This window comes from Nannospalax galili, unplaced genomic scaffold (genome assembly GCF_000622305.1).
Source record: "Nannospalax galili isolate Female #2095 unplaced genomic scaffold, S.galili_v1.0 scaffold381, whole genome shotgun sequence".
NCBI classification, from domain to species: Eukaryota; Metazoa; Chordata; class Mammalia; order Rodentia; family Spalacidae; genus Nannospalax; species Nannospalax galili.
Window position 1 is genome coordinate 461,742 of NW_008347312.1, and position 13,201 is coordinate 474,942.

Sequence of the window (13,201 nt, forward strand, 5' to 3'; positions counted from 1 at the left end):
CTGTGTCCCTGTTCAGCATGGAAGAAGCCAGAATGGTCTGCGTCCCTATTCCCTATGGGGAATTTGGGTAAGCCCTTCAGAGGATGGTGTGATAAGAATAGGAGGTAGGAATTGGCTAGACAGTTAGGGTAAAAAGACCCCAAAGAAAAGTAGCCAGTTTCTTGGCTAAAAGTCAAAATGTCCTTGGGCCTCTTAGCAACATACTGTGTTCCAAAGGCCAAAAATGTCAAAGGTATTTGGGAGCTTGCACCTAATCCTTAAAAGATTTTAGGGTTACCTCTTCAGAAGGGGGGGATGTTAGATTAATCAAAAAGATCCATAAAAATATACTAAAGAAGAAAGAGTACATGAAGTTATCAGAAAAAAAGTGATGGGGAGATATGGGAGGAGTTGGAGGGGAGGGAGTGGGCATGGATTTGATCAAAATACCTTATATGCATGTATGAAATTCTCAATAAATTATTTATTTAAAAAAAAGTAACAGCCTGGACACGGTGGTACATGCCTGTAATCCTAGCTATTTAGTAGGCTAAAGCAAGAGGATAGTGGGCTCAAGTTTGGTCTGGGTTACATAGTGAGACCCTGTCTCAAAATAAATATAATAATGATGATGATAAAGAAATAAAAATGTAGCTTCCTGGTAGGGAACTTGCCTCGTATGCTCAAGTCCCTGAGTTCAATCCCCAGTACTGTAAAAAAAGAAAAAAAATCATTTACATATACAGTTGGCCTTTTGCATCTACATCTTCAACCAACTGTGGACTAGAAATATATCTTGAACTGCATCTTAGGACTGGAAAGTTGGCTCAGCAGGCAAGAGTTTCTACTCCTCTTGCAGAGAGGATCTGAATTCGGATCCCAGCACCTATACTGGGAAGCTCACAAATCCCTATACCTCCAGCTACAAGGGATCTGATGCTCTCATGGGCTGCTACATACACATGTGCACATACACACACATAAATAAAATAAATCTTAAAAATAAAATAAAATAATAAAAACTATATTGTATATGTAGAGTCTTTAATATTATTCTTTAAATAATATGGCATAACAACTATGCATGTAACAGTTACAGGTATTATAGGTAATGTGGACATGATTTAAAGTATCTGGGAGTAGGTGTGTAGGCTCTTTGTAAATGCTACATCATTTTATATAGGGACCTGATTGATCAGCTGTTGATTCAACCAGCTGTGAATAGGAAATATTTGGAAAAATGCATTTGTACTGAACATGTGTAGATTTAACAACTGTTTACATTACACACACATACACACAGACACACATACATGCACACGTGCGCATGGTATAAGTAACCTAGGCATGATTTAAAATATATAGGAAGATATATGCAAATACTATGACATTTTCTATAGAGTACTTGAGCAGCCATAGATTTAGGTATCAATGAGGAGGCTTGGAACCAGTTTCCCTCTGATACCAAAGGACAGAAGTGAGGCATCAGGATGAACTCTCTATATGACAAAATTGTATATTGTCATTGAAACTGGAAGACCATCTAGTGCCATGGACAGACGCTGGTGATATATTTGGATGAGGAAATAAAATCAGATTACAGGGGAATATACTCAGTAAAGTCTCATTTTTACAGCAAAACAAAAAACTTTAAAAATTGGAAAGGAGAGTGTCAGGGCTTTGCCCTGTATATGATGATGGGTGGTGATGGTTAATCTTCATTGTTAACTTGACGGAATTTAGAATTGTGTAGGAGACACACCTCTGGGCATGTCTGTTTCCAAAGAGATTTAACTGAGGAGAGAAGACCCACTCTGAATATGGGCAGCACCATCCCCTGGGCTGGGGCCCCAGAATCAATAAAAAGGAAAAATGCCAGAAAGCGAGCTGAGCATCAGCGTTCATTTCTCTTTGCTTCCTGACTGCAGACGCCATGTGACCAGCTGCCTTGTGTTGCTGCTGCCACACCTAGAGGTACTCTTGCTGCAAGCTTTCCTTGCTACCATGAGCTGTATCCTCAAACTGTGAGCCAAAACAAACCCTTCCTTCATCATGTTACTCTTGTCAGGTGTTTTGTCATAGCAACAAGAAAAATAACTAAAATAGGTGGCTTAACATTCATCTTTTGTTTGTATTTTATAATATGTTGTAAATGTTATTTGTGCATGTACAATTTATATTATTAATTAATGGTGAAAATGAATTGCTCAAAATATGAAGTTAAGACTTTTAAAAAAAGGTTAAGAGGAAGAAACACATTCAATCTCTATTTCACATCCTGTAGAAAAGACATCTAACTGGTTAAAGTATTAAATGAAACGACACAGTAACTGGAAGAAAACTCAGTATCTGATCTCAAAGATGGAAAACCCTCAATAAAAATACCAAGTAAAGAGGAAAACAAAGGGTTCAACTATGCAGTACTTGGTGTTTTTCACTGAAAAAAGTACCACTAAAAGCGCAAAGGGCATCACAAACTAGGAAAGATATTTTCAACATCAATAGTATACTTTATATATGTATAATTAATGCCCTTCATGTATATAGTATAATAGCATATTTTATATAGTAATATACATATACTCTATCATCTATATCATCTATCTCTATCTATCTATCTATCTATCTATCTATATCTATCCATATCTTCTATCATCTATTATCTATTATCATCTATTATCTATCTACTTACCATCTATCTATCAATGTCAATAAGCAGATTTCCAATTCAAATAATCGCCCCCTGAAAGAACAGCCCTCAAAACAGAAAAAAAAAACACCAGGTGTGGTGGTGCACACCTTTAGTTCCAGTACTCAGGAGGCAGAGGTAGGAGGATCTCTGTGTGACTGAGGCCAGCTTGGTTTACATAGCAAGTTCCAGGCCAGCTGGGACTACATGGAGATCAAAAAGATCAAAGAAAAATTGAAAAAGAAAAGAAAAAAGCTTTCCTTAACTCTCTCTCTCTCTCTCTCTCTCGCTTTCTCCACCCCCCCCACGCGCTCAGGCTAGCCTAGAACTTAGTCTATATCCCTGGCTGGTATCAACTTTGTGGCCTTCCTGCCTCTACCTCCTGAGTGCTGAGATTATAGGCATTCACTACTATGTCTGGCCCACATCTCTTTTCTGAAAACATGTACTGAAACAGCCAGCATTTTTTTCTGAGCTCTTGCTACATGCCAAGCATATAGTATATGTAATACTAGTGATTAACAGGCATTAACTCAGTGAATTCTCACCAGCCATGAAGCAACATTATGTTTGTTACCATCCCATTATACAGATGAGGTAACTAAGCCATGGAGATTATATAACCAATTTGCAAAGCTGAGCCCCCTGAATTGTATCTAAATCTCTGAGACACATATCCTTGTGAAAAGGAGTTGTGGGTATACTTTAAGGTAAAGGTACACAGTGGGATTTGCAATGACAGTGGAGTCTCTTCTGTTTCATGACTCAGCCTTACACCTCCAGGGGTGAATAGTCCACCCTCGTTCACTTCCTCAACTCCCTTTCACCATTCGCTCTATTGTACTCTGGTTTCTGTTCCACTCCTTCCACTGAAAACGACTCTGGCAAAGAGCAGGAGTGCCCTTAGTTGCCAAACTCAGAGAACACCTCTCACCTTTTATGTCGCTTGACCTCTCAAGTGCTCTTGGCACACCTTCCTGAAGCTGCCTTCCTCCATTTATCTGATTCTTTTTGGGTTTGCTACTACTTCTCTGACTCTGTCTTTCCATTTTCTTTCTGCTCAGCCTTTAAACATTTTCATATCTATTCAGGCCTTGGGCGATAGCATTCATTCCCAAGTTAGAATGACTTCCCAGATTTTCTCCCAAGGTTTAGGTTCATAGCTTGTACTTACTGCATATTTTAATTTTACTTGTTTTCCTCAAAGATACAATGGATTGGGTATGTCTTGAACTGGGGTAGTCATCTTCTCCACCAAGCACACCTGTTCTCAGAATTCCTTAATTCTGAGCTTGACAGATCCATCCCTAAATAGCCATCCAACTTCCCCTGGCTTTTCTTGTGACCATCAGTTGTCAAACCTGACCCCTTCCTACTAATTTCTCAATCTCATTCTGGTTGTCTTCACAGCCATTGCCCCAGTGAAGGTCTTCACTGCTCCTCTCTGGAATTACTGTCAATGTGCTACATCCAGTACTTTGACTGCACTTTAAGCAATGTGAATTTTTGAAACAGAGTCTCACTGTGTTGCCCAGACTGACTTCAAACTCCTGATCCTCTTGCTGTAGTCTCCCAAGTGCTGGAATGACAGGTGTGTGCCACAATCAGCTTCGAAAGTGATTGTTTTAAAAGCTGTATTAGGTGGCTTAACATCAGTTCTGTGATTCTTTTATCATTGCTATGCTCCTTCCTAACATTATTTGCCAGGTACTCATTAATCAAGAATTCATCATTTAGGAAGCTTTCTCCAATAGCTTCTGTCTAGATAGCCACCCATCCATCTGTTCTTTCATCCACGTCTATCTAGTTACTGTGGATATATTATGTCCTCAGATCTGAGACTGGATACAAGACAGACAGGTCCTTGTTTCCATAGACATGAGCACTACAGTGCAGTGGTGTACTGATTGTGTGTGTGTGTGTGTGTGTGTGTGTTGCTACAGATGGAATCCAGACTTGTGCACACTAGGCAAATATTCTACTACCTACACCCTCAGTCCAGGTATGTTGATTTTTGTCTTTCCTTCTTAAAAGTAAAATCTATGGCCGGGCGTGGTGGTGGACGCCTGTAGTCCCAGCACTTGGGAGGCAGAGGCAGGCGGATCTCTGTGAGTTAAAGGCCAGCCTGGTCTACATAGTGAGTTCCAGGACAGCTGGGTCTACAGGGAGACCCTGCTTCAAAAAAAAAAAAATCTATATTGGGTTAACCACTGAATATTCAATGTTTTGTATATGTTATGTCATGTAGTCCTTCAATAAAATAAGGAACGTTTGTTGACCAATTACCTAACTAAGTCTACCTGCTTAACATACCTATCAATAATAAATGATAAGTAAAGAAACAATTGTGAAAAATGAAAAAGGAAGTCTAGTTTGTTTGGATTTACTCTTAGTGACCCCCTGCTGACCTTTTAGTAATTCTTTTCTTTTTTGTTATTGTTGTTGTTTTTGACAGTCATCAATCACACCTCCAGCTGACTGACCCTGCTCTGAGGTTTTGATTTTCTAGTTTCAAATTAAGTGTAGCAGAAAACTCAACCATGTCTTTGTTTATCCACCACTGGCACAGAGAATGTTTGCTTAGCAATATGGAAGGTATTTCCAAGCTCAAAGCAGACAATCAGAAGCATAATTCATTTGCTTCTGACCTTTTGCAAGCTCATAAAACTCCCAAGCATTTGTAGGCACTATGGGAAGCAGGAGGCAGGGAGAGGGTGGAAAATAAGGGAATGATGTGTTACATGGTCCAGGTGGTCTTCAGGGTGCAGAGAAAACTGAATGGGAAATCAACTGCACTTAGGGGAAATGTTGGATGGAAACGTACACTGTTATCTCTTCAGAGTGTTTGAACCCCAGTGAACAAGGAAATCGGCGGCCTAGCTCTGAAGTGGTGTCCCAGTTTCTCAATTCCTCATTTGAGCAGCTTGGGGACTCAAGATTTTTGTCCCTTTGGGAAATCAGCCTTCACACAGTCCAAGCTGTACATGTTACTTCCCTCTTACGTTGAGCAAAGTCTCTAATTGGAGTGCATCTGAGAGAATTTGCGTCATGATGCTTTCCTCATCTAGAAGCTGCAGATGTCCTGGGTCCCACCACCACACTTCCTCACCATCTCCACTAGCTAATGTAAATCACATTTCTTCAGAACAGCATACCTTGAACCTCAACTTCCCCCAGGTCAGCATCCCATTGCTATGGTTTCAATGTGTCCCATCAAAATCATGAGTTAGATATGGAATCCCTAAACTCACATGTTAGTAATATTTGGCCATGGGGTCCTGGGGAGATAATTAGGATTAGATGAGGCCACAAAATTGAGTCCCCGTGATGGCATCAGTGGCTTCATAGGAAGGGGAAGAGAGACCTGAGCTAGTATGATCATTCTGGAAGAATCTCTGCTCTGTCATGAGGAAGAGAAGATCCTTACCAATGGTTAGCACCATGCTGGACTTTCCAGCTTTCAGAATTACCAAACATAAATAATCTAATCTTAGCCATTTACCCAGAAAACAGACCAAGATACCGGGTGATATGTTCTTATGACGCCCCCACAAGCAACTGTATCTTTTTTTGTTTTTTGAAGATCTCACTATGTAGTCATGCACCGCCACTCCCAACTGCATTTCTCCCTTGGGGCATTTATGCTGATTCTAATTATCCATTTGTGTTTTCCTACTACCAGTTCCCTCTGCTGGACTTCCTATTGTTTAGCACAGGGGTTGGTATGCGCTGGATGGACGCTAAAGCTCAAATTTCCACGCAGAGTCCTGAGAATGTAGACTCTTGTAATAATCTCAAGGCTTTGGTCAAAACCAGGTGCTTTAGCTCATCTCCCAGAGATTCTGGTCTAATAAACCTAAGCTTAATGACTAATTAGATTTGGAAACCACTGCACTGAGATGCAAGGACTGGAGTTTACTGTGAAACATTAAGCACAGATGCAAATAAAGACATGAGTGATATCCACAAACATGCCATGTTTTCAACCTACACAGAAGATGCAGATACAAATTTGAATGTGACTCCTGGAATGGCCATTGGGGCAGCCATTGGAAAACACAGATCCATGTTCTCTTGGAAACAAGCATCCTTTTCCATTAGCTGCAACTCCTTAGTTATGATTTTTTTTTTAAAAAAAACTGTCCTCCCTCTAAACATAAGTCAATTAGAATATTCTCTCACCAAGTGCATTCCTATGGAGGTGGACATTGCTGTCTCGATCTCTGTTCCCACGTCTTCGATAAAGGGGTATTCATTCTGCTGGTGGATAAGCACTTTGGCTCCAGTGGAGGACACCAGGAAGGGGTTGTATTCATCTTCATTTATGTACAAGATGACTTGTAGCCCTGGTAGGAGACAGTAGCCTGCTGTGGTCAAAGGTTAGGAAAGCATCCCCCAGGGACTTTGGGAGACTCCAATCCAAGACCTAGGTACTTCCAGAAAGGAAAGGGTAGTGACACGCTAGATTGGAATCTCCAGGAGGGTACGACTTGTGCGCAATTTGCTTACTGCAAGGTCAAACATATTATCACGGTCACAGTTCTCACTCAGAATATGTTCTTGCTAAATAGGAAGGAACTGGCTGAGACATGTAAACCCATGTCTTTCTTTGAAATCAGAAGCTCTACTGGACATCCAAAGGGACCTGCAGTGCTGTGGCTGCTTATGGAGAGGTCCCAGGAAAGATATGAACCAACCACGAACGGTGTATCTGACTGTGGGCCTAATCTCTCTCCTTCCCTTGTGATTGCTCTCCATGCACAATCTGTTCTACCCCTAACTGCCGGAGGGACTTTTGAAAACTGACCGTCAGGCAAAGTCACTGCTTTCTGTGGCTCTCCCTGGACATAGGGAAGTTCCATAGACTCTTCTGGCTGATGCTATCAAGGCTATAAAGATACAACCCCACCTCCTTCTCCCTCCTCATTTCTACCTACTTGTCCCTTCCCTGGGTCAGCTCCAAGCACATTGGTCTTTTTTTCTGTTTCTAGAACACAACAAATTAATTTTCTTCTCTAGGATCTGAACTGCTCTTGTGTGAATATGAACACAGATCTCATCTTTCAATATCCCCCTGAGTGGGGGTCTTTCCAAACCTCCCTCTCCCAAATCAAACCCCCATCCTGAGCTTAGCCATGCTGTCTTGCTCTCTGCTTCTTCCTCCTCCTCCTTCTCATTAAGATTTGTGGCTAATAATGTTTATTATGCTTATTCATTTCTCAAGTGTCTCTTTCCACCAACACATAAGCTCCCTAAAGTAGAAACGGTATCTGTTTTGTTCACTACTACATGCCCAGCACCTAGAAGTGCGAACTGTGTGCAGCAGATAATAAATATGTGGTGAATGAATGAGAGAATAAATGGGCAGAATCTGTATGGATTGAAATAAGATAATGTAAGAACTATTCTAACTTCTTCTATTTGTAAAGAAGGGAACTGAAGCCCAGAAGGGGATGTGGTGTGCTGGAAGCCACACAGCCTCCAAGCAGCATAACCAGAACTCTGTTCTTCCTCACTCAGCTCCCAGACAGCTTCTTCCCACTGCAGTGTGCATGCTGGAGCATGGCTTCTTGCAGTCTTGGAAAGAACACAGACTGTTCAGTAGTGAAAGCCAGGATTCCAAATGCAGACTTCCCTATGACAGAGCCTTGCCTTTCTTTTTTTAAAAAAGCATCTATCTATCTATCTATCTATCTATCTATCTATCTATCACCTATCTATCATCTATCTATCTATCTATCATCTATCTATGATCTATCTGTTTATTTATTGTATATGTATGAGTGTTTTGCCTGCATGTAAGTGCACTACATGCACGCAACACCTGCAGAAGCCAGAAGAGGGCATTGAATCCCCTGAAATGAATTCACTGACAATCGTAGGCTACCATGTGGGTACTGGGAACTGAACCTGGGTTCTCTGTAAGTGCTCTTAATTGCTGATCCATCTCTGCAGCCCCCTAGTCTTGCCTTTCTTAATGAGAGCGTATCAATACATGTTCAATCAAACATTCAAAATTATATTCAATTTGCACTGAACTTTTCAAGAATTCCTTTCAGCTGGGCATGATGGTATACACATACCTGTACTTTCAGCACTCAGGAGGCTGAGGCAGGAAACTCACAAACTGAAGCCATCCTGGCTTCATAGTAAAATCAAAAACAAAACAAAACAACATGGGCTGGGGCCGTAGCTCAGCCATAGAGTGCTTGCCTAGCATGTACAAGGCCCTTGGTTAGATCCTCGGCACCACACATATTAAAAAAAAATGTGGAGGATTTCAATTGTAAGTCAAGTCAATCTGTCTACTTCCTCACTTCCCTGTAAAAGTAGGCATAGCAGAGTAATAGTGATGGTGGAGCTGGAAGTGGTGGTGGCATGGTAGCTGTGATGGCAACAGCAATGGCTAGTGACTAGCAGTGTTGCTGGCCATGGTAACAGCAGTGATGACAGCTAGTACTAATTGTACGTGTAGTGTCTATATGGTTGGATTGCATTCCCCACACACCAGATTCACATGTGGAAGTGCTTTTAGTATTTGGCTTTAATTAAGTTTAAATAAAGTCTTAAAGATAGGGCTCAAACCTAGTAAGATTGATGTCCTTATAAGGAGAAGGAGAGATATCACAGCATCGTCTTGAGAGCAAGGAAAGGCCATGTGAGGATACAGAGAGAAGTCATCTGCAACCAAGGCGAGACATCTCAGCGGAAGCCACATGTGACAGCACCTTGATCTTGGACTTCCCAGCCTGCAGCACTGTGAGAAATTAGTCTGCTGCTGAAGCCACCCAAGTTATGGTATCTTGTCATGGTAGCCTGAGTGTGCACCAGGTCTTATTCCGAGTGCTCTTCAAAAATATTTATGGGTGCTACTGTGATTCTTCTCACTTTAGAGTTGAAGGGCAGTAACCAAGGTCACACAGTGAGAGGCAGAGCTGGGGTTTGCCTCCAGAATCTGTCATCTTAACTAAAGGTGAGGTGTGTCTGCCTGCCTAATCTCCTATTCAGCCCATCTAGGTTTAACTCTGTTTAGAAGTCACCTGCCCAGCATTACTCACCCCAGCAATGAGCTTAAACCAGAGTGATTTGTTGTAGAAAGAAGCTCAGCAGTATCCCTTAGCTCTCTCAAAGGTAAAGTCAGAAAGGGAAATAGACACTCATACTGTGAAAGGAAAGGGCACGATGCTCACTGCCACTGTGAAAGGGAAAATATGCCTCTAGTTTGGGGCTGGGTAGAGACTTGGGAAGCTCAACTGTCCCCAGTTATTCTGTTGCCATAAGGTCGCTGTTGTGTCTCAGGATCCCCCCTCCATGCCGGTTTCTTACCATGCTCACTACCCCCCATGGAGGTGCTGAGAACGGTCGCATTTTCTTTGTTGTTGAACGTGTAGCAATTCCCATACATTGGATGGTGGAAAAGTGTGAAGTTCCTATGGAAGTGGAAGAGAAAGATTCAGAAAGGGCTGGGCTAGAAGTTCTCCTCATGCTTGCCGTCCAAAGTCTGGGAGGGCTGTGGCAATGGCAAAGCTTTCCTTTGGGATAATGGATGAGAGCATGACTCATTTTTCCCATTTTCCCTCTGATGAAATGAACAGGCCCCTCAGGTTGGTTGACAAGCCTTGATGTAGACTATGCCTTTTGTTCTCCATCTTAATCCTCTCACCACAGTCTCTATTTTGATTTGTTATTATTTTGTTTTTGAAATAGGTCTCCTGTATCCCAAGCTGGCTTCAAATTCCCTACATAGCCAAAGATAACCTTGAACTTCTGATCCTTGTGCTTCTATCTCCCAAGTGCTGGATTACAGATGTGTACCTGGAGAAGAAACCCAGGACTTTGTACATACTAGGAAAGCACTTTTCCATCCAGATGCCCAGCACTAGAAAAGGAACTCCATCCTATGCACCATTATGATTTTTATAGCCCTTACCCTCAGGGTGACATCATCATGGTCACTCAACATTTACAAAGACCAATGTGTCTTTTAACACACAGAAAAGCTTAGGATTCAAATATGAAGAAATAAACACTTCAGATTGTGGGATCATTTCAGAATGTCTCATCCAATCCCAGTCACCACCCCGGATCTGAGTTATCGTCAAGGTAGTCTGAAGGCTCACAAATATGAGCATAGGAATGTCTTCTTTCCTTCCTTCCTCTGTAACAGAGAGGTGGCTCTCAGCTGTAGGTATACATCATAGTGATAAACAAAGTGACATGCATGCTATCAACTACTCTGTGTTGTGACAAGTGATTTAATGAATTTAAAGCTATTGTGTTTCCATATCAGGTATGCTTTCCTCACTGACTACAGAACCTAGACCTCTTGTGATTTCCCAAAGGGCAGAGTCAGTGAAATGATGACCTTTTGTTTTCAAGACCTAGAGGTGAACTGCAGGTGCATGGAAAGGGCCTGGGGTGCACAGCCTCCAGTCCTCAGAGGACTTCCTCTCCTGACCTGGCATCGCAGGACATCCCGTCGAAGAAGCAGGTAACCAGCAGCTCCTCAGCAGAGTAGCTCATGTTAATCTTCTTCTCTAGAGGCACCTGTGCCATGATATTCATGTAGTGGAGCTTGTACCACTCCTGGATGGCATTGATGCCTGAGCTGAAGGTGTAGGTGGCACAGTCAGAGGTGTCATTTGAGCACTGTGAATGAGAGGAGACATAGGCTGAAGCTGCCAGTTCTGTCACTATTCTTCAGAAGTTCTATGAGGATGAGTAACAGACCCCAGGCTAGATACTCAGGAATAGGACAGAGATCTGGAGCAAAGATTGGTTTCCTCTTACTTCTGGGAGCTTGAAGAGGTCAGCCATAAGCTTCAAGGGTAAAAAGGGGAGCAAAGGACACTGAGGCTGACTCCTGTGACTTCCTACTACTTTCTGCCATCAGACAAGAAGCAAAACCAGTTTCTTAGGGTCCCCATCCATCCAGACTTTGGCTGATTAATGCAACTGACTTCCTACTGAACTCTCCCATTTCCTATTACAGAGACAGTCTAGAAATCTGGATTCTAGCCCAGACTCTAACACCTCTTTTCTGCAGATTCTCAGACAAGGCATTAACATATCCAGTATGTCACTGACAGAATATTTACTGGAACACCATCCTAACCAACCACACTTAGTGAGTAGTGGGAAAGGCTCGTGTTTGAAATATGTGATGATGAGGGCTCTAGAGAGAAGCTGTGGAACATTCCAAACATTCTTATTACCTTGGACTTGGAAAGTCTCCTGAAAGGACTTCATGTCCAAAGACTTGATTTTGTATCAAGAGAATCTTATGAATATTTTAAGAAATGAGCAAGGAAGACTTTGGGGTTTCAATGTGTTTTTTTTGTTTTTTGTTTTTTTAAATTTGTGACTAGATAAAAAGGTCTCAAAATGGAGGCTCTGGGTCGTATAAATAGCCCTTGTCCTCCAGTGGCAGCATTTAGAGGCATGGTGGGGATAGACTTTGCCCAGGAGGGTACTGTAATTAATTTTCATTGAATGGCTGCTTCCAGGAACATCTCAAATGGGACCAGAAAGGGAGATAAGAAGTCAGGCCACACAGTACCTGCCAGGGACCTGGGTGCTTCAGCTGTTATTTCTGATGTCTACGTCACAATTTTGTTTGGGGATACTGTCCATCAATTTACCCTGTTCTCCATTAGCCAAGGGGTGATCTGGTGCCCCAACCTTGGCTAAGTAGAATGCCCTAGATGGAATTTGAATCTTAGGCATAACAAAAAGAGTAAAAATAGCCTCTTTCATTCAGCATCAGTGTCTGAACTGGCCTGGTAATTTCTTGCCCTCTAGATTGCTAGATCTTCCCTAATTTCTGTCCTTTAGGAAGCCTCTAGGAAACACTGGTCAGGCTCCTAAGAGTCCTCCATGCCTAAGACTGCCTGAATTGATTTCAGTTGCTTGTAACCAAATCTAACTAGATGTATTTCTTACAGTTGGTCTATAGGATAGGATGATCAAAGAGAAGAGGCCCTGAGCCTGCTATCTCCAGCCCACCCCCACACCCTTGACCTGTGAGGAAGTAGATCTTACCAGTTGGAACCCCACCAACTTCTTGGACTTGTGGATTTGCATGACATTGGAAGCTTTGTGAATGATGTTCCCACTGATTTTCCGCTTCCGCCCAGTGAAGAAGTCCCTGGCTTTGCCCTTCTCATCAGGACTGACGATCAGCAGTGGGATCAGGTTGCGGAATCTGGGTGGTATGCCTTCCCAGGTAGAACTCCAGGATCCCGCTTCACGGCGTTTCCGAGATTTAACCTCTGGAATATCTTTGACTCCATACAGAGACTTCAAGGCCTGTTTTGTTCCTTTATCCAATTCGGCCAGAAGGTCACTCACAGCACTGTACCTACCAACGTGGGAAGGAAGTGTCATGGAAGAGGAAGACCCCTCTAGCACAGTGCTGTCGCCTCTCTGTGTTGTCTTTCATCTTGGTGTATTAGCTCTGTGTCTCCTGCCCACTCACTTGGCCAAGGCTGAGGCCTTTCTAATGACCTATCTAAAATGACCCCCCCCCCCCCA

General features: G+C 42.4%; 1 protein-coding gene across 1 annotated transcript in view; it reads right to left on the reverse strand.

Moving 5' to 3' along the window:
• The window catches only part of Scnn1g (sodium channel epithelial 1 gamma subunit), a 35,589-nt gene that overhangs the window by 16,519 nt on the left and 5,869 nt on the right, over positions 1-13,201 (reverse strand). The window contains exons 3-6 of the mRNA XM_008843820.2: positions 12,710-13,028; positions 11,127-11,317; positions 9,995-10,098; positions 6,851-7,014 (exon numbers count right to left, since the gene is read on the reverse strand). Of these exons, the coding sequence (XP_008842042.1) occupies positions 6,851-7,014; positions 9,995-10,098; positions 11,127-11,317; positions 12,710-13,028 (778 nt within the window). The remainder of the gene's footprint in view (positions 1-6,850; positions 7,015-9,994; positions 10,099-11,126; positions 11,318-12,709; positions 13,029-13,201) is intronic.